General features: G+C 22.1%; 2 protein-coding genes across 2 annotated transcripts in view; one reads left to right on the top strand and one right to left on the bottom strand.

Annotated features, from left to right (window-relative positions):
- Nucleotides 1–11,754, top strand: part of LOC117177965 (mediator of RNA polymerase II transcription subunit 30-like) — a 23,508-nt gene extending 11,754 nt beyond the window's left edge. The window contains exons 3-5 of the mRNA XM_033369106.1: nucleotides 12–404; nucleotides 4,261–4,514; nucleotides 11,579–11,754. Of these exons, the coding sequence (XP_033224997.1) occupies nucleotides 12–404; nucleotides 4,261–4,514; nucleotides 11,579–11,677 (746 nt within the window). The 3' untranslated portion in view covers nucleotides 11,678–11,754. The remainder of the gene's footprint in view (nucleotides 1–11; nucleotides 405–4,260; nucleotides 4,515–11,578) is intronic.
- Nucleotides 11,755–11,840: 86 nt separating this feature from the next.
- Nucleotides 11,841–17,678, bottom strand: LOC117177966 (gem-associated protein 7-like). The gene is made up of 2 exons (XM_033369107.1): nucleotides 17,478–17,678; nucleotides 11,841–12,131 (listed from the first exon to the last, which is right to left on the bottom strand). Exons 1-2 carry the CDS (start codon nucleotides 17,608–17,610, stop codon nucleotides 11,926–11,928), a joined length of 339 nt encoding a protein of 112 aa, XP_033224998.1. The 5' UTR covers nucleotides 17,611–17,678; the 3' UTR covers nucleotides 11,841–11,925.
- Nucleotides 17,679–21,317: the final 3,639 nt, after the last annotated feature.

The following is a 21,317-nucleotide window of genomic DNA, read 5'->3' on the forward strand; positions in this document are numbered from 1 at the left end:
TAACAAAAAAGTTCCAGGGATGGTGAATCCTCAGCAGTTTGGAACAGGCGTTGGCACAGGTGTTGGTTCCAACCCCATGGGAATGCTGAGTGCCCAACAAGTGTTGGTCCAGCAACAACAGTCGAATGCTCTGCAACAAATGCACTTGCAGCAGCAAGCGCAAATGCAGATGCAGCAACAGCAGCAGCAGCAAGTGGCTCTGGTGCAGCAAAATAATCAGGGTGGAAGCGCAGCTTCGACGCCTCAAAATCCCGTTCCTCCCAGTCAACCTCAGGCACAAAAACAGCCCGGAAAAGATATCAATACGGCGAGTCTCTGCCGATTTGGACAGGAGACGGTTCAGGAAATTGTCAGCAGAACACAGGAATTGTTTCAGACGTTAAAAGTCCTTCAACCTCCTAACGGTATGTTAATTTTTATGATATAAAATCAAATTTTCATTATTCTTTTTTGTTTGAAAATTCATATATTTATGTAGAAATTGTACCTTTTTTTTTGGTTAAAAATGCATCTGTTTGTTTAAAATTTAATATGTTTGGGTTAAAAATGTACCTTTTTGCGACTTGTGATAATTTTTTTACGAAGTTATGCATATTTGAATTTTTGGCTTTATTTTTCAAAAAAAAAAAAAGGGAATTTTTTCTTTAAACTTATACTATCGTGACGAACTTGTGAGTTTTATGCGGGCTAAATAACTTTTGCGGCCAAGAGATTTTTTTTTATAAAATCGAATTCTCGCATTTTTCTTAAAAACGAAAATAGATATGAAAAAATATTTTTTAAATATTTTGCACAGTTAAGAGAGTTCTAGAAAAAGTTCTTTTACTCATTTACGATATCTTGCACCATTTCTGAAAAAATAGAAAAAGCAAAAAAATTCTCTTCACCCTCAACTTACGGAAATCCCCACCATTTTTGTTCAATATTCAAGAAAAATATATGTTTAACAATATATTATATAATTAAATTTATTTATATTTCAGTTATTATATAAATATTTCAAATATATATTTTCAGTAAAAATATTTTATTTTTAACGAACTAATGGAATTTTCCAACAAAACAAAAAATAAATCATTTAAAAAACACATTAAATTTCCAGTAAAAAGTTAATTTTTTAATGGAAGAGATTAATCTTTAACTGGAATAGTTACATTTATTAAAATATATTTTCAAAACAAACAATTATTTAAAAATAGTTACATTTTCATTTTAAAAAACTAATTGAAAAATGAGCTGAATTCAACAAACAAAAAAAAACAAGAATTCTCAATAAAAAGTTGAATTTTCAACCAGAAAGATAAATTTCAAACCTAAAAATGTGAATTCTCAATGAAAATCAAAATAATTGATATTTTAAGCTAAACAATTTTAAATGAAGAAAAGTTAAATTCAACCGAAAAATACCAATTTTCAGAAAAGCATAAATTGTTAATGAAAATGATGGAACTTTAACAAAAAAGAAGACGAATTTTTAAAAAATAGTTAAATCTTCAATCAAACAAAAACAAAAAATTCGAAACCCAAAAATACAGATTTAACCAAAAATAATAATGTTCTACATTTTCAATTAATAAAAAGGATTTCACAAGCAAATATTTAAAACAGTTTAAAGAAGGAAAATTAAAGAATTTAAAAAAAAGAAAAAAAAGAAAGTTTTCAAAAATATTTCAAAGATTTCATAAAAATTTCAAAAGATTAAAAAAATTAACAGATTTCAAGATTTTTACAAAAAATTTAAAAGATTCCAAAAGATTTCAAAGAATTCAATTATTTCAATGAATAAAAAGGATTTCACAAACAAATATTTAAGATAATTTAAAGAAGAAAAATTAAAGAATTAAAAAGAAAAAAAGAAAAATTAAAGAAAGTTTTCGAAAATATTTCAAAGATTTTATAAAAATTTCAAAAGATTAAAAAAAATCGCAGATTTCAAGGATTTTACAAAAAATTTAAAAGATTCACAAATATTTCTAATAATTCAATGATTTCAATGAATAAAAAGGATTTCACAAACAAATATTTAAGAAAATTTTTACAAACATTTCGAAAGATTTGACAAATATTGCAAAGATGTTGAACTTTTTCAAAAGCTTTCAACAAATTTGAGAAGATTTAAAACGAATACAAAAAAAAACAAAGAAAGATTAAAGAAAGTTTTCACAAATATTTCAAAGATTTCATAAAAATTTCAACAACAAAAAATTACAGATTTCAAGGATTTCACAAACATTTTAAAAGATTTCAAAAGATTTCACAAAAATTTTAAAAAGCGCTTAATGATTTTAATGAATAAAAAAGATTTCACAAACACATATTTAAGACAATTTAAAGAACAAAAATGAAAGAATTAAAAAGAAAGAAAGAGAAAAAGAAAAATTAAAGAAAGTTTTCGAAAATATTTCAAAAATTTCATTAAAATTAAAATTTTTTTTAAATCACAGATTTCAAGGATTTAAAAAAAATTTTTTTTAATTCCAAAAGATTTCACAAAGATTTCTAATAATTTAGTGACTTCAAAGAATAAAAAGAATTTCACAAGCAAATATTTAAGACAATTTTTACAAATATTTTAAAGATGTTAAACTATTTGAAAAGGTTTCAACAAATTTAAAAGATTGCAAACGAACACAAAAAAAAGACAAAAATTAAATAATGTTGTCACAAATATTTCAAAGATTTCATAAAAGTTTGAAAAGATTTTTAAAAAAATTCACAGATTGCAAAGCTTTTTCAAAATTTGAAAAAGACTCCAAAAGATTTCACAAAGATTTCTAATAATTCAATGATTTCAATGAATAAAAAGGATTTCACAAACAAATATTTAAGACAATTTTTTAAAATATTTGAAAGATGTTAAACTATTTCAAAAGGTTCCAACAAATTTGAAAAGATTTCAAACGAACACAAAAAAAACACAAGGATTAAAGAATGTTTTCACATATATTTCAAAGATTTCATAAAAGTTTGAAAAGATTTAAAAAAATTCACAGATTGCAAGGCCTTTTCAAAAATTTAAAAAGATTCCAAAAGATTTCACAAAGATTTCAAATAATTCAATGATTTCAATAAATAAAAAGGATTTTACAAACAAATATTTAAGAAAATTTTTATGAATATTTCCAAAGATTTGACAAATATTTCCAAGATGTTAAACTATTTCAAAAGTTTTCAACAAATTTGAGAGGTTTTCAAACAAACACAAAAAAACAAGCAAAGATTAAAGAAAGTTTTCGATAAAATTTTAAAAGATTAAAAAAAACAGATTGCAAGAATTTTACAAAAATTGTTAATGATTCCAAAAGATTTCAAAAAGATTTCAAAGAGCTTCAATGATTTCAAGGAATAAGAAGGATTTCACAAACAAATATTTTAAACAATTTAAAAAAGGAAAATTAAAGAATTAAAAAAATATATGAGAAAAAAAGAAAGTTTTCGAAAATATTTCAAAGATTTCATAAAAATTTTAAAAGATTAAAAAAATTAACAGATTTCAAGGATTTTACAAAAATTTTAAAAGATTCAAAAAGATTTCTAATAATTCAATGATTTCAATGAATAAAAAATATTTCACAAACAAATATTTAAGACATTTTAAAGAAGAAAAATTAAAGAATTAAAAAAGAAGAAAAGAAAAAAATAGAAAAATTCAAGAAAGTTTTCGAAAATATTAAAAAGATATCATAAAAATTTAAAAAGATTTTTTTTTAATTCACAGATTTCAAGGATATTACAAACCTTTAAAAAGATTCACAAAGATTTAAAATAATTCAATGATTTCAATGAATAAAAAGGACTTCACAAACAAATATTTAAGACACTTTTTACAAATATTTCAAAGATGTAAACTATTTCAAAAGGTTTCAACAAATTTGAGAAGATTTCAAACGAACAAAAAAAAAGCAAACAAAGATTAAAGAAAGTTTTCACAAATATTTCACAGATTTAATTAAAAAAGATTTCAAAGAATTTTAAAAATGATTTCCGTTCGCCAAAAATTAAGAATTTGTTTACTTGTGGTTCTGTTTTCTCAAAAAAATGTTGGCCAATAAAAAGTGAAAAGGCTCATTTTTCACATTCATAACAAAGGGCTATTTAAACATTTGATTAAAAAAAAAAAGCCTGGAAATTTTATTTTAAAAAAATAGAGTTAATTTCCCATTGCTCGTCACTTTTTTATGATGCACTTTTAAATTCGGACTAAACAGCTGGAAAAAAAAGGTGAGTCCGAGGCCTGCAAAATGTAATTTTTATTTACAGGCACGGCACAAGGCTCGACGTTTGCCAATGAAAAGAAAACGAAAGTGTCAGACCATCTGAAAATGTTGGGCGCACTATTTAATCGCCTCAGGCTCATTTACGAAAAGTGCAATGAAAGTTGCCAATCTGGAATGGAATACACGCATATTGAGAGTCTGATTCCGCTCAAGGAGGAGTGGGACATGAAGTCTGACGAAAAGAAATCGTCAGAGGCTTATCGACTTGTGTATGAGGAGAGCAAAGAAGTGATGGAGGTTCGTTGCATTTTTATCGAAAAATTATTTCTTTTTTTTTATACCGAATTATGCGCAGAAAATTTTAATTTCTACAAAATCCCAATTTTTATATTTTCCTGACCGTTATCAATTTTTCATTCAGATATAAAAATAAACCTTACACCTAATAAATTAATAATGATAATTTTGTTTTCAAAGTCATGCAATTTTTTGGGAGCGTGCTTAATTATGCGCAGAAAACTTTAATTTCTACAAAATCCGAATTTTTCTATTTTCCTGCCGGTTATCAATTTTTGATTCAGATATAAAAATAAACCTTACACCTAATAAATTAATAATGATAAAATTTTGTTTTCAAAGTCATGCAATTTTTTGGGAGCGTGCTTAATTTTGTTTGCTTAAATTTCAATATAAAATTGAATAGCAATGATTCTTATTTTTTATTGAAAATTCGTTTTTTTATTTGGGCTTGAAATTAATTTTTATTTTTTTTTTCTTAAATTAAACTGTCTTGGATTAAAAATTTAATTGAAATATCAACTGCTACATTGTTTGATAAGAATTACATCTTTTTGGGAATTAAAATTTAATTACTTGGTTGAATGTTAACCTCTTTTGTTAAAAATAAATTCTTTTGGCAGGCAATTCATCATTTTAAGTAAAAATTCATTTCTTTTGTTAATAAATGAGCTATTTTATTGAAAAATAATTTTTTACTGAAAATTTAACTATTTTTTAAACATTTTTTTGTGGGTTAAAAGTTAATTTTTTCAACTGAATATGTAACTATTCTAGTTGAAAATTCCATTATTTTAGTGAAAAATGATCTGTTTGCTTCAGAACTGATTTTTTAAACAACACATTTAGCTATTTATAGAAATTGTAACTTTTTTGTTTAAAAATAAAACTGTCTCTTATAAATTGAATCAGTTTCAATTAAAAATTAACTTTGTTTTATTTTAAAAATACAATTTTTGGTGTTGAAATACGTATTTTTGGCTCAAAAGTTTAAAAATTTGTTAGAAAATTTAACTATTTGAGTTCAAATATTTCGTTAGAAATGCATCTTTTTATGTGGAAGAAACATTTGCAATTTAAATTTAAAATTCTTTTTTCTTTTGCTTTTGTTTAAAATCCAACAATTTAGCTAAAAAGTTATAGAAAAAAAAATACAAATTAAAAATTAGTTAAATAAAATTTATACTAACATTAGATCCATTGCTTAATCTATTTAGTTGCAAATTTATTTTATTTATTGAAAATTAATCTTATTGGCTGAAAATTTCAACTATTTTGTTAAAAAATAATGTGAATTTTTGAAAATTCGTATTTTTGGTTTGAAAATTAAATTATTTAATACAAAATTAACCTGTTTTTTGTCATAAAATTTGTTTGATTAATAAAAAATTAATTCTAATTAATTAAAATTTAACATCTATATTTTTGGTTGAATTTGATATGTTTTAGTTTAAAAATTCAATTTTCAAGTAAAAAATTGTTCGAAACGAAAAAATATAAACTAAAAATTAATCTAATAAAATTTAGACAAACATCACATCAAATTTTTCAAAATATTTACTTGAAAATGTATGTAATTAATTGAAAATTCTTCCTTTTTTGTACAAAAAAAAATCAATCTTCTGAGATAAAAATTCAAAAAATTACGTATTTTATTTTTTATATTTTTAATTCATCATTTTTTATATAAAATTAATCTTCAGTGTTGAAAATACATAATTTTGGTTAAAAATAAATCTGTCTTATTTGAAAATTCAATTTTTTTGTGCGAAAAATTTAACTATTTGGTGAAAGGTTGAACTACTTTCTTAAAATTTCATTTTTTGATTGAAAATTTGAAATTTTAGATAAAAATTCGTTGTTTTTTTTTGCCGAAAATTAATTTTTTCAGCTGAAAATTTTTTAATTTTGTTGAAAATTTAACAATTTGGTAAAAAATTAAATCGTTTTGTAAAATATTAGTTTCTTTTATTGTTAAATAATTTTCTTAACCGTAAATTGAATTATTCAATATTTGGTTAAAAATTGATGTTTTTTGATTAAATAATTTAACTATTTTCCTAAAAAATGTTGGGAAAAAAAATTTCGTTAAATAAAATTTGCACTAACATTAAACCCATTGTTATAACTATAATTTTTTTGAGTTGGTAATTAAAGTTTTTTTCACGGTTCAAATTTTAACTACTTTCTTAAAAATTAATTTTTTTTATTGAAGATTCATAATTTTAGTAACAAATTTTTCTTGTTTATTAAAAATGAACGATTTCAACTGAAAAATTTACTATTTTGTTGAAAATTCAACTTATTTTTTTAAAGTGAACTATTTGAAGAAAAATCATCTTTTTGGGTTGAAAATTCAAATATTTAATATAAAAATTAAACTATTTTGTTGCAAATTATATGTTTTGAGAATTCTTTTTTGATGGTTAAATCAAGTTTTTTTTATTTTTATTAAAAAACTTCGATTTTTCATTAGAATTCACCTTTTGGTATAGAAAAATTAACTCCTTGGTTCAAATTTGAACTAGTTTCTTAAAAATTAAGTTTTTTGGCCGATGATTCATATTTTAAGTAAAAAATTCGTTTCCATGTGTATTAAGAATGAATTATTTTAACTTAAATTTTGACTATTTTGTTGAAAAATTCAACTTCTTGTTTGAAAATTAACTATTTTGTTGAAAATGACTTTTTTATTGATAATTAATTCTCTTAAATGAAAAAATAACTATTAAATTTTTTGTTGAAAATTGAAGTTTTTTGGTTTAAAAATTCAACAAGAATATTAATTTACTACTAAAAATACGATTTTTCAACGAAATAGTTGAATCTTCAATCATAAAGAGGAAATTTGTACAAAAAAGACGAAATTACAAAAAAATATGTAATAATAAATATAACATCAAAAAAAGATTTTAATTTCATATGAAAAAATAGATTTTCAAACATAGTGATGAATTTTCAACAATGAAGATCAATTTTTTGTTAAAAAAAGACAAATAAAAACAATGAAAATAAAATACATCAACTTTTTTAATTTTCATCCAAAAAGGTTGATTTTTCACCAAAAAGAAAGAATTATTAAAAAGGAAGAGTTATTTTTCAACCGAACAGTTGCATTTTTAATTTAAAAAGGTGGATTTTCTACCAAAAAATACGAATTTTCAACAAAATATATCATTTTTCAACAAATTGGTAGAAATTTCCAGTCAAGAATATTAATTTGCTACCAAAAAAGACGAATTTTCAATAAAGAAAATAAATTTTCAATTAGATAGTTATAACAATGGATTTAATGTTGATGCAAATTTTATTTAACGAATTTTTATTTTATATTTTTTTTCTAATATTTTTTAGAAAAATATTTCAATTATTTAATTTAAAAACATCAATTTTTAACCAAATATTGAATAATTAAATTTTCATTTATGAAAATTACTTACCAATAAAAGAACATAATATTTTACAGAACAGTTGAATTTTCAACCAAATTTTAAAATATGCAGCTAAAAAAATTAATTTGCAGCAAAAAATAATAACGAAAATTTTTTTAAAATTGTAAATCTTTAATCAAAAAATGAAATTTGAAGAAAGCAGTTTCAACCTTCCACCAAATAGTTGAAATTTCAACCAAAATGATGAATTTTGAACAATAAAGATTAATTTTATATAAAAAAAGATGAATTAAAAATATATAAAAAGTAAAAAATAAATAAAATACATAAGTTTTTGATTTTTTATCCCCAAAAATTGATTTTTTTTTTACCAAAAAGGAAGAATTTTCAATCAATTACATACATTTTGAAGTAAATATTTTGAAAAAGTTTATGCGATGTTCGTCTCAATTTTATTAGATGAATTTTTTGTTTATAATTTTTCATTTCAAACCATCTTTAACTTGAAAATTAAACTTTTAAACTAAAAAATATTAAATTTAACTCATTTTTAGTTTATATATTTTTTTTCTATAACTTTTTAGCTAAATTGTTGGATTTTCAAGAACAACAAAAAAGAAAGTAAAAAGAGGAATTTTTAATTTAAATTGTAAATCTTCCTTCCACCTAAAAAGATACATTTTTAAAGAAATATTTGAACCTAAATAGTTCAATTTTCTAACAATTTTTTTTAAACTTTTGAACCAAAAATACATATTTGCCTAAAAAAATAGTATTTGTATCAAAAAAAGTTAATTTTTAATCGAAATAGATTCAATTTTTAACAGACAGTTTTATTTTTAAACCAATCATAGCTCGATTTTCTTATGGGTTTCTATTAATTCATCAAATTTAAATTTTTTGTTACAATTTTATGTGTTTTTTTTTAAACTGCGTTTTTTTTTAGTAGAAAATAAATACTCTTTGTGAAAAATAAAACTTTTTGTCTGAATATTAATTTGTCTTACTGAGGATTCTAGTATTTTGTGGAAAATTCATATTTTTTGATTAAATTCAACTGTTTTTAAAAATTAGAATCTTATTTAGTTGAAATATTAACTATTGCATTTTTTGTTGAAAGAATGCCTTTTTGCCTTAAAACTTCAAAAATTTGTTGGCTTTTTATAAAAAATTAGTTTCTTAAAACTTTTCTTTTTAATTCGCAATTATACTTGAATTTTTTTTAATTTGTTAAATACTATTTTTTAAACTAAAAATTTAACTATTTCGTTAAAATTCATCATTTTTGGTAGATAATGAATTTTTTCGTTAGAATGCAACTGTTTGATTGAAAAATATTCTGTTTTAGTTGAGGATTCAAGTTTTTTTTTTTAAATTCGTTTTTTTTAAAATAATAATAATAAAATTTTGTGGAAAATTCATATTTTTTGATAAATTTAACTGCTTTTAAAAATTAGAATCTTATTTAGTTGAAATATCAACTATTGCATATTTTGTTGAAAGATTGCCTTTTTGCCTTAAAAATTCAACAATTTGTTGTATTTTTAAAAAAATTAGTTTCTTAAACCTTTTTTTATTAATTCGTAATTTTAGTTGAATTTATTTTTATTTGTTAAATACAATTTTTTAAACTAAAAATTTAACTATTTCGTTAAAATTCATCATTTTTGGTAGATAATGAATTTTTTCGTTAGAATGCAACTGTTTGATTGAAAAATATTCTGTTTTAGTTGAGGATTCAAGTTTTTTTTTTTGAAAATTCGTTTTTTTTTAATAATAATAATAATAAAATTTTGTGGAAAATTCGTATTATTTGATTAAATTCAACTGTTTTTAAAAATAAGAATCTTATTTAGTTGAAATATCAACTATTGCATTTTTTGTTGAAAGATTGCCTTTTTGCCTTAAAAATTCAACAATTTGTTGTCTTTTTTTAAAAATTATTTTCTTAAAACTTTTTTTTTTAATTCGTAATTTCAGTTGAATTTTTTTTCATTTGTTTAATACTATTTTTTAAACTGAAAATTTAACTATTCGGTTAAAATTCGCATTTTTGGTAGATAATCAATTTTTTCGTTAGAATGCAACTGTTTGATTGAAAAATATTCTGTTTTAGTTGAGGATTCAAGTATTTTTTTAAAAATTATTATTTTTTTTAATATCAACGTACTTTTTTCTTTAAAAACTCACATTTTTATGTTGAATTTTTAATTCTTTGATTCAAAGTTGAACCACTTTCTTAAAAAATAGTTTTGTTGGTTGAATATTTATAACTTCAATAGAAAATTCGGTTTTTTGTTTGTTAAAAATGAACTATTTTAACTGCAAATTTAACTATATTGTTAAAATTCAACTGCTTTGTCGAAAATTCGTCTATTTGACGTTAAAATTCGTGAATTTGGTAGAAAATTATATTATTTGGCATAAAATTAATCTGCTTTGTAGAAAATATTTTTTTATCGATAATAATTGTCTTAAATAAAAATTTAACTAATCAATTTTTTGTTGAAAAATGACGTTTTTTAGTTTAAAAATTCAACTATTTCGTTGGAAATTAAAAAAAATTAGTTAAATAGAATTTGGACTAAAATTAGATCGATTGCTTCAACTATTTATTCGAAAATTTATTTCATTTATTAAAAATTCGTCTTTGTTAGTAGAAAATTAATCTTCTTGGCACTGATAAGTTTTAAATTCACTTTTTTCATTAAAATTAAAATGTTTGGGTTGGAAATTCAACTATTTCATAGAAAATTCCACAATTTGGTTGAAAATTTAACTGTTTTATTTAAAATTTATTTATTTTGTTTAAAATTCGTCTTTTTTGGTAGAAAATTAATTTATTGTTTATTAAAACTGGAATTGTTTGGTTAAAAATAATTTTGTTTAGAAGGCAGTTAAAGTATTTTTTTGAGAATTATTTTTTGATGGTTAAATCAAATTGTTTTTTTATTTTTATTTAAAAACTATTAGATTTTTCATTATAATTCACCTTCTTGTGTAGAAAATTTAACTCCTTGGTTGAAATTTGAACTAGTTTCTTAAAAATTAAATTTTTTGGACGATGATTCATATTTTAAGTAAAAAATTCGTTTTGTATTTGTGTCAAAAATGAATTATTTTAACTTAAAATTAGACTATTTGGTTAAAAAATTCAACTTCTTGTTTGAAAATTAACTCTTTGTAGAAAATTCGCATTTCTGGCTTGAAAATGAAAATATTTAATACAAAATTAAACTATTTTGTTGAAAGTTAATTTTTTATCGATAATTAATTCTCTTAAATGAAAAATTAAATTTTTTGTTGAAAATTCATATTTTTTAGTTTAAAAATGCAATTATTCAGTTAAAAAGATTTAGAAAAAATATATAAATTAAAAATTAGTTATATAAAATTTTAAGTATCATCACATCCATTGTTCAAAGTATTTAGTTGAAATTTTATGTAATTTGTTGAAAATTCGTCTTTTTTTGATAAAATATTAATATTCCTAGTTAAAAATTTAACTATTTGGTTGAAAATTTGTCTTTCGCGATAGAAGATGTTCGAAGATTCATCATTTTAGTTTAAACTTCGCGTTTTTTTTTTTTTGGTTTCGTTAAAAATTATTTTTTACTAATAATAAAGTATGGATAAAAAAGATAAAACTTTCGATTTTTTGATCTGTTGCAGCAAGTGATTATCAAGAACAAACACCTCAAAGAAATCATCGATCACCTGAGACGCATTATTTCGGAAATAAATACAATGTTAACTATGCGACGATCATAGAAATAATATATGTAAATAAATAATCGCTTGGATAAATTATACTGCCAATTTGCTATAATAAATTTAATCTTATATACAAAAATTAATTTTCTCACTTCTACTTCTATTTCGCGATATTACGGTAGGTAAAAATGTGAAAATAATTCGAGATTTCGAATTTTTGAAGTATTTCTATTAAATTTTATTTGAGTCTTAAATTATTTTCTTCCAATATTGAATAATAATTTTTAAAATAATTTTTCACTAACTTAACTAGTAATTTGTGTAGACTCTGGCAGAGGTAATCCTTCCATTTCAAAGTATATGATGTCGGAAGTCCTCAGAATTGCTTCGGGAATTTTGCCGAGTGGTGTCGTCAAATTTCGAGCAAATACTTCGAGGCAGTCAGTGTCACATCCACGAAATTCAGCCGAGACTTTTGTGTTTTCGTGCATGTGAAATTGCGCCTGCTTACCTGGAAAAAATGTCGACCTTCTAATAACTATTTATTTTTTCGATAATTATTATATTCTAAACAATTCTCATTAATTTAATTCAATTATGATTTTTCTCTTTGAAAATAAATTCTAAGAGAATATTGACAAGGATTTCAAAATATTTTCTAAAATTTAAAAATAGAATGGGAAAGATTTTCAAGGCAAATCTTTCAATTAGTGAGCTTACAAAGGTTTATAAGAAATAGTAAAAAAATTATCCTTGAATTCAAGGGAATAATTCAACGGATTTTTCATTTTGACAAATTAATTTCCAGAGAATATTTTTAAAAATGTTAAAAGGTAAAAAAGTTTTAAAAATATCACAAAAGATACGTAGACGCTTTTAAAAATTTTTAAATATTTGAAAAAATAATTTGAAAATATTTTTAATTTTTTTAACAAAATGTAAATTTTTTAAGATTTCGAGAAAAATTTCGAAGCTCTTTAAGCTTATAGCTTATAATAAATCAATAAAAACATCCTTAAAATTCCTAGGAAAATTTAATATAATTTTTTATTTTTAAAAGAAATTTTAAGAGAAAATTTTCAAGCAAAATATTTCGATTAGTAAGATTACAAAATTTCATAATTCATAGAATAATTTTAAATGAAGGCTTGAAGGTTTGAAATTAGTTAAAAAATGACTTTTAATTTGAAAATATTTCCAGACATTTTAAACAAAACGTAAATTTTGAAAGATTTAGAAAAAAAATTTAAAGTTTTTTCAAGAATTTTTAAAGGTTTCAAGAAAATAAAAAAAGTTTTTTGAGATTCCTAGAAAGAAGAAAATTTGAAAAAGTTTCAAAACCTTTCAAAATATCGAAAATATCTGGAAGATTTAAGGGAAGTTTTTTTAATTTTGAAATATTTTTAAAATTTTAGAAATATTTTGAGTCAATTTAAATTATATCTGTTGTTGTAACCTCACAAAATACTTAATATTATTCAAACTCAGTCGGATTTTTTCTAAAATTTTTCAAAATCCTGAAAAATTAAACTTTTTCGATATATCTGATAGCTTAAAATTTTTTTAATATTCTGACGAATCTTAGGAAAATAATATATTTATTTAACTTTAAAAAAAACTGAACAAATAAACTTAAAAAATAAATGTTTATTCAAACCTTTTATTTTGTATTTTAAATTATTTATCCTCCAAAAATAATTATTTGGGTGAATTTTTTTTTCGTGACTGAAAAATCTTTTTTAGATAAAATTAGAACTATTTGGTTGCAAGTTCGTCTTTTTGGGTTGGATATTAATCTTTTTTGGTCCAGGATTCAACTACTTTCTTAAAAATTCATTATTTTTTTACTAAGTATTCATCATTTTAGTAAAAAGTTCATTTCTTCGGCTGACAATGACAATATATCTCTGAAAATTCGTATTTTTTGTAGAAAACTCCTCTATTTCTTTAAAAATTCACATTTTAGTGTTAACAATTTAATTTTTTGTACGAAATTCGTTAATTTTTTTAAAAACTTCATATTTTTTGGGTTAAATTCAATATTTAGCTATTTATTTTTAAAAATTACTTATTGGTATTAATTCAAATACTTTTTATTTAAAATCTTTTTGGTTTAAATATCATTTATTTTATATAAATAATAAAGACAATAATTTAATCATAATAATCAATGGAACAAAGGTCTTCAACGCACTTTGAAATACAAAAGTCAATATTTTTCGTTTAACGTAGAAAGGTATTTGTTATGTGCTAAAGTTTTCATAATTTTTTAGTTACAAATATTTCAAATGCATTAAAATGTTCAAGAATTCAGAAAAATGTGCTGAATTTATTTCAAATTTTTATTCAAGTTTTTCATGTTATTTGAAAAAATAAATTTGATGAAAAAAATTAACAAAAAACACAACATTTTTTATTATTTCCTGAAATTTCGCAAAAGAATGTGGACGATTTCTAAGCCAAATTTTTTAATTAACAAGATTACAAAGTCCAATAAAAAATTCGATCAAGTTTAAGAGATATTTTTTAATATTTTGAAATAAAATTTGACAGGTTTCACGATTTTCTAAAATTTCGAAAATTAACGTCTCCGATTTTAAAGACAAATTTTTAAATTAGTGTGATTACCAAGTTTGACGAAAAATTCGAATAATATTAAGAGACAGAAGTTTCAAAAACATTTAAAAATAAATTAATAATTCAAAACATTTCAAAAAAGTTAGAAAAAAACCTTCATTTTTCAATATTTGGAAATACAAATTTTCACGTTGTTTAAAGATTTTGAAAGGTCTCACGATAATAAAAAATATTTCTTAGAATTCATAAAATATTTCAAAAGTTTTCCAAAATTGTCAAAACCGAATCTGGGAGATTTAAAGGTAATTTTTTTATTTTTCAGAATATTATGAAATTTTTTGAAAAATTCGAATAATTTTAAAAGATATTTTGAATGTTAAAATTTTTTGGACATTATTAAAAAATAATTTGAAAAGATTTATAAAAAAAAATCAAAACAAAATGTAAATTTTTGAAGAATTTCAATCAATTTTCGAAAATTTTTAAGAAACTTGAAAGACTTCAAGAAAATAAATAACTTTTCTTCAGATTGCTGGGAAAACTTTTAATGTCTTTTCATTTTAAAAAATTGATTTTTAAAGAAAATATAGAAAGGTTTAAAAACATTTCACAAAATTTCTAAAAATGTAGAAAAAAATTTGGAATATTTAAGGAAAATTTTCAAAACTTTATATATAATTCGAATTAATTAAAAATATATTTATTTTCAAAACTTCTAAAAGCCCGATATCTTTTAAACTGAATATAATTTTTCCTAAAATTTTGCAAAATCCTATCAAATACAATTTTATACTTTTCCGATATACATTTCTGAAATATTCAAAAATCTTTCTGATTTTTCTCAAGATTCTTACGAAAATGATATATCGATGAAAACTTATCTCTTAAGTTGACGTCACGTTTTCGTGGAAAATTTGTTTTTTTGGTAAAAAAATCATCTATTTATTTTAAAAAATTATATTCTCGTGTTGAAAAATTGAACTGCTTGTAGAAAATATGTCTCTTTAAAAAAATCAATATTTTTTGTTTGAAATACGACTGGTAAAAAAAATATATTTTTTTTTTCATAGAAGATTCAGCTATTTTGTTAAACCTTTTTTTATTTGACCTGAAATCAACTGCTTTTTTTAAAATTAAAATCATTTTGGTTGAAATATCATTTATCTTATCTAAATAATATATTCAATCATTTAGGAATTATAATCAAAAATGTTAAATAATGTGAGAAGTTTCTTTGCAACTTTTAAAATGAAAAGGTTTTTAACTCATTTTAATGTTTTAACATTTCAAAAATTTCAGTTACTGGATAAACTATTGCAGATTCAATGTTAATTTAAAATTTGAAAATATTTTTAAAAATTTTTTGAAAATGTACATTTTTTAAACTGACTTTTTATTTGAAAAAATAACTTCAAGAGAATATTTAAAAACCATTTTTAAGATTACAAAAGAATTTTTGTAATTTAAAGAAAATTTTTGGAAAAAATTGAATAAAATTTAAGTATATTTAGAAGGTATAAAAGGTATAAAACATATTGTAAATTTTTGAAGATTTCGAAAAAAATGCAAAGCTTTTTAAAAGTTTAAGAGATTCAAAAAATATTTTAAAAAATTGTTTGAAAATTCCTGTGAACATTTATACTGATTTTTCTTCTCGAAAATAAATTTCAAGAAAAAAATCACAAAGATTAAAATTTAATTGAAAATATTTCAAAAAAATGTTTGAGAATATACATTTTTTAAGCTGATTTTTATTTTGAAGAATTAATTTCAATAGAATATTTGAAAATAATTTTTATGATTACAAAAGAATTTTTGTAATTTTAAGAAAATTTTTGGAAATAGTAACAAAAAATCATTTAAAACTTTAAAATATTTCAAGCTTTGTTTAAACAGATTGTAAATTTTTGAAGAATTCGAAAAAAAGGCAAAGCTTTTTAAAAGTTTAAAAGACTCGAAGAAAATTAAAAAAAATGTCTTAAAATTTCTGTGAACATTTAAACTGATTTTTAATAATTATTTAATTTTAAGAAAAAAATAAAATGAAAAAGATTTCAAAAGATGTTAAATTACTTTCTAAAATTTCGAAAATGAATGGGAACAATTTTCAAGCTAAATATTTCAATTAGCAAAATTAAGAAATTTTATAAAAAAATGTAAAAGGCTTCACGATAATGAATAAAAGTTCTCATATATCACGGAATAATTTAAACTGAATTTGTATTTTAAAAAACCAATTTTATGATCATTAAACAAAATGTTGTAGATTAAAAAATTTTTTAATTGCCAAAATAGGATCTGTTTTTTGAATTTAAAAAAATTTGCAACCAAGAAGATAAAATATTAATTAAAATTATCAATTTTCCAACAAAAAATATTACTTTTTAACAAAAAAAACTTAACTTTAAACCTAGAAATTACATTTTTAATCCAAAAAATATTAAGTCTGGACGATAAATGTAGTATTTGATATTGCAAACAGAAAAGATTTTAATTTTTAATGAAAAACAGTTTAATTAAAAACAAAAATACGAATTTTCAACAAGACTTAAATTTTCAACTAATGAAGATTTTTTAGTGAACAGAGAGAAAAATGGCGAACAAATTGTTGAATTTTGAAGCAAAAAATGGATTTTTAACAAATAAGATCAATTTTCTGTCAATGAGAATGAATTTTCAACAAAATATTTAAATTTGCAATCAAAAGCGATTAATTTGTAACTAATAATATAAACGAATTTTTAACAAATAGTTAATTACAGTAATATAATTTAAAAAAGACTATTTTTCTTCATAACAGTTGGTTTTTTAATTTTAAAATATGGTTGTTTTTAGTTTTTGCTATAAAAAATATAAAACTTTTGAAAACATGTACAATCAAAACGTTCTTTCACTGAAGAATAATGTTATGTTTGTGAAATTCAGAACTAAATACAAGAAAAACTTAATGTGCATGAAATAAATTTTTTTTTTCATTTCAAACTGAATGACTGACAATTGAACTCTAAGTCACGAATAAACTTTTAATAATAATTTGTATAAAAAACAAACTATTTTTCATATATTAAATTTCCATTTTCGCGATAAGCATGAAAATTTGAGAGAAAAATTTCTGTTAATTTGTGAGGTTAGGAACTTTACAAACGATTCGTATTATTTAATTAATCGTGCGAGAAAGTGTTTATCAGGGAAATACATAATTATAAACACAACGAAGAGACGGAATATTGAAAATTAATTTTATTTTGATAGTTATATTGACTGACAAATAACTACTTACCGACAACGCCGGTGACAACTCTGAGGAATCGTTCACGTAAAAATGCACGCGCTACTTGTTTCTCTGCAGTAGCAAAATCATATTCTTGATCAATTTCCTTCCCTTCTTTTCCACTTTCCTCGTTATCGGTCATTTTGTTCAAAAATGGTTAAAAATCTTTAAAATTCAACATAAAACGCGCAGAGTGAACCAAACCAGAGAACGACATAAACAAAAATATGCGCGCGCTTCATTGTGTAAGTAGCACTCTGTGCTACTGCGCTTGCGTTACGATTGCGCGCTGGTTGGCCGCACTTGGTGCGCGATTCAAAATTACTTAAAAAACCAATTCTTGTAATTTAAGTAAATAGTTATTCAAATATCCACAAGGATATATACAAATTGTGTAACATTTGATTTCAGGCAAAAAAATTATAACACATATATTGTATGAATAAAAGTTTATTTTCATTGAATTCCAAAGAACAACTCATATTTTATAAAACATTTAATTAAAAAAGAAATCTCTTCGAAAAGTGATTAAAAATAATTATTTATAAGGTTTTAATATTTTTTATGTATTTTTATAAGAATTTACATAATTATATAACTTATAAATACATAAATTGTCACGACTGCATTGTAGTTATGTTTATTTTTTTTTAACTGTAAGCGTCGTTTTGCCACGTCTCAATCGAAAAGAACAATATTCTGAGCAGACATTTTTTTAGAGCAATTCAAGTGTTATTATTATTATATTTTTCTATTAGCTTCTATATAGTAGACTGCTAAAATATTGAATGGTATTTCAAATAATGTATCTCTTAAAAAATGTTTTTTGAAATATAAGTCAGTCTTTGAGATTCAATGAAAATAAACTGTTATTTATCAACTATATGTGTTATAAATTTTTTTTATCTCAAATAAAAAGTTACATTATTTGTATATATTCTTGTGCATATTTGCGTCCTAACGCAAGCGCAGTAGCACAGGGTGCCAACATTGACATCATTGGGTAGGTTCGTAAAATCCAAGATGTCTGCACGCTGAGGGTCAAGCAAATATGAGTTGATATTTGACCATGGACGAAAGTTATTCAAACACAGGGGGAAAATACAAATTTTATTTATTTATATTGTTAAAATGTGTTTTTTGCGCATATTCAATTTGAAAAAAGTATTTAGTAGTATATTAAATGTCCAATAAATTAATAAGTACTAATGAAAAGTAAAGAAAAAATTTCATTGATTATATACAAATAAACTTTTTACAGAGTACCAATAATAATTCTACAAAGTGAAAATGACATTTTTAGTATTGAAATATATGTAAATATTGTAAATTGTAAACATAGTTCATTTAATTTAATCATAAATAATATAAATAACAAAATAAAATAATAAATAATTTAATTTCACTGAATTATAAACATTCTCAGTGGGCACAAAATTTGGAGACGTCTTGACGAAATCGTTACGACAGTTTTACGACAGCTTTAGGACATCCTATGTCCATGTCGTTAAGGTGTCTTTACGATATCGTAAATAAGTCTTATGATCTGACGATGTCTTTACGATATCACAAAGACACTGAAACGACATGGACGTAGGATGTCGTAAAGATGTGGTAACGATGTCGTAACGATGTCGTAAAGACGTCGCCAAATTTTGTGCCCACTGGGTTGATATTTCTTTTTATTATTAGAAAATAATTTACTTTGTTTCGTTATGAGACGTTTATAAAAATTAATTGTGTTATAGAAAATATATATTGTAACAAACATTTCGAACATTTTTAATGATTTATATTATAAACAATAGGTTTTATGGATTGAATAAATATTGATAAAGTTTTAGAATAAAATATGGTATTTGTGAACAATAATTAATTAATTATAAATAGAGAATATTAAACGAATAAATACTACAACTAGGGACACTGTATTTATATAAAATTTGAAAATTTTGTTTTCCAAGTAATATTGTATTAAATATGCAATAACCAAATATTTCTTTAACAAATAATGTTAATGTTTGAAGTTTCTAAAATTATTTTTAAAATATAAAATAACAATCATTGAAAACAGTTTCATCCAGAAATATATATTTTTTTAATTTCTGTTATTTTAAATTCAAGTAATAATTTGAAAAACTTTAAACATTGAAAATATTTTTCTTATAAAACGAAATATTAAACGGTATTTTTAATAAATGAATAATATTTATTAAGAAAATTATAATTGTTTAAATGCGGAAATTTTCTAGTGTGAATATTTTATAATTCGTCAATTTTGGGTCGGGAATTTTAATTTTCGGGAAATTTCCTAATGGGGAATTTTATTGGTCGGAAATTTTACTATTCGATAAATTTATTAGTAGGAAATTTCATTATTTGGAAATCTTCCATTTCGGAAAATGCTGCGTCGGGAATTGGAAAATTCCAGAAAAATAAAATTCCCGAATTGGAAACTTCTGGAACAGTTTATAATGCTACCGTATTATAAACTTCCTGAATAATTATATTTCTGACAGCAAATTTTCTAATTATAAAATATCCGTACTAGAAAATTCCCGAATTAAATTAATTAGATTTTTTGTTAATAAATACGATTAGGTTATTAAAAATGCAATAATCAAGTATTTCTATAAAAAACGTTTCTAATGCTTAAGGTTTCTAAAATTATTGTTTAAATTGAAAATGACAATCAATGAAAAAATTTTCACCCAGAATAATATTTGTTTATTTATTTATTTGTTTTGATTACAACTTTAATAAATTGTATTATTAATATTGATTGAAAAATTCGTGGTATAAATAATTTTCGTTGAAAAAAATGTTTAATTGCATATTTTCGATGACATTTTTACTCTAAATCACACTTAGATATTAAATGATTCTTATGATGCAAAATTTTATTTTTAATCATTTTCAAAGTGCAAAAAAAAGAAGATTGTGATCTTCAAAAACAATTTTAATGACTTTAATATGATTTAAAATTTTGGTAATAAAATTTTCATAAATTTTTTGACTTATAATAATCGAAAAAGTTGAAAAATAATTTAAACAAAAATACGTACCGTTCCAATAACAGATCCATCTTTTCCAGGTATCGCATATGCCAGATATTTATTATTTTCTTGCCATTTAGTACGGTGTAAACTTGCACATTTTCCCAGCAATTCGCGTAACCTTCAAAGTTAATTCTAAAGCAAAAACATCCGAAAATTCCTATTTTATAATTAAAAAAGCACAACATTTCATTATTATGCCACTTTTCCCTTGTATTTGAATTTTTCCGGCCTAAAAGTACAGCTAGCGCTGTAATAACTTGGAAAGAAATGATTATTTCTCCATAAGTATATTTTTGCATAAGTTTATTAAAATATTATTATTTATTTGATAAAAACTAACTTAAAAACAAAAATCTATAATTTGGTTTCTAAAATTTATATTACTTGATCCAATAGCTTTAGGAAAAAGAATATCTGAACATACCTATTTTTTATAAAAAATTTTTTTTCATATTATTAAAAAAATTAAGTTTCGTCCCAAATTGGTATTATTGCTTGGCCCTCGGCGAGCGGCCATCTTGCCCGCTGACGTCACAACTTAACACTTAATTAAAAAGCGCGGGAGAGTGGCATAGAATTCAAATTGATATCTTCTCATTCTTGAAATAAAGGATTTCGATTTGACAATATAATTTTAAAAATAATTTAGATACATATTGTAAACTTTTAGCTTCGATATTTCATATTTATTATAAAAATTTTGTGAAAGTATTGCTTATCAAAATATTTGCTACCGTAATGGTAGCAAACAATCAAGACACTTCCGGTTCAGTTGCCCTCATCGAAAGTA

Source organism: Belonocnema kinseyi, chromosome 8 (genome assembly GCF_010883055.1).
Source record: "Belonocnema kinseyi isolate 2016_QV_RU_SX_M_011 chromosome 8, B_treatae_v1, whole genome shotgun sequence".
Lineage (NCBI taxonomy): Eukaryota > Metazoa > Arthropoda > Insecta > Hymenoptera > Cynipidae > Belonocnema > Belonocnema kinseyi.

Bases quoted from the DNA above. Each gene is read 5' to 3' on its own strand.
- LOC117177966 (XM_033369107.1), bottom strand. From the start codon at position 17,610: ATGACCGATAACGAGGAAAGTGGAAAAGAAGGGAAGGAAATTGATCAA. The intron at 12,132-17,477 runs GTAAGTAGTTAT...CATTTTTTCCAG, and splicing joins AGTTGTCACCGGCGTTGTCG to GTAAGCAGGCGCAATTTCAC.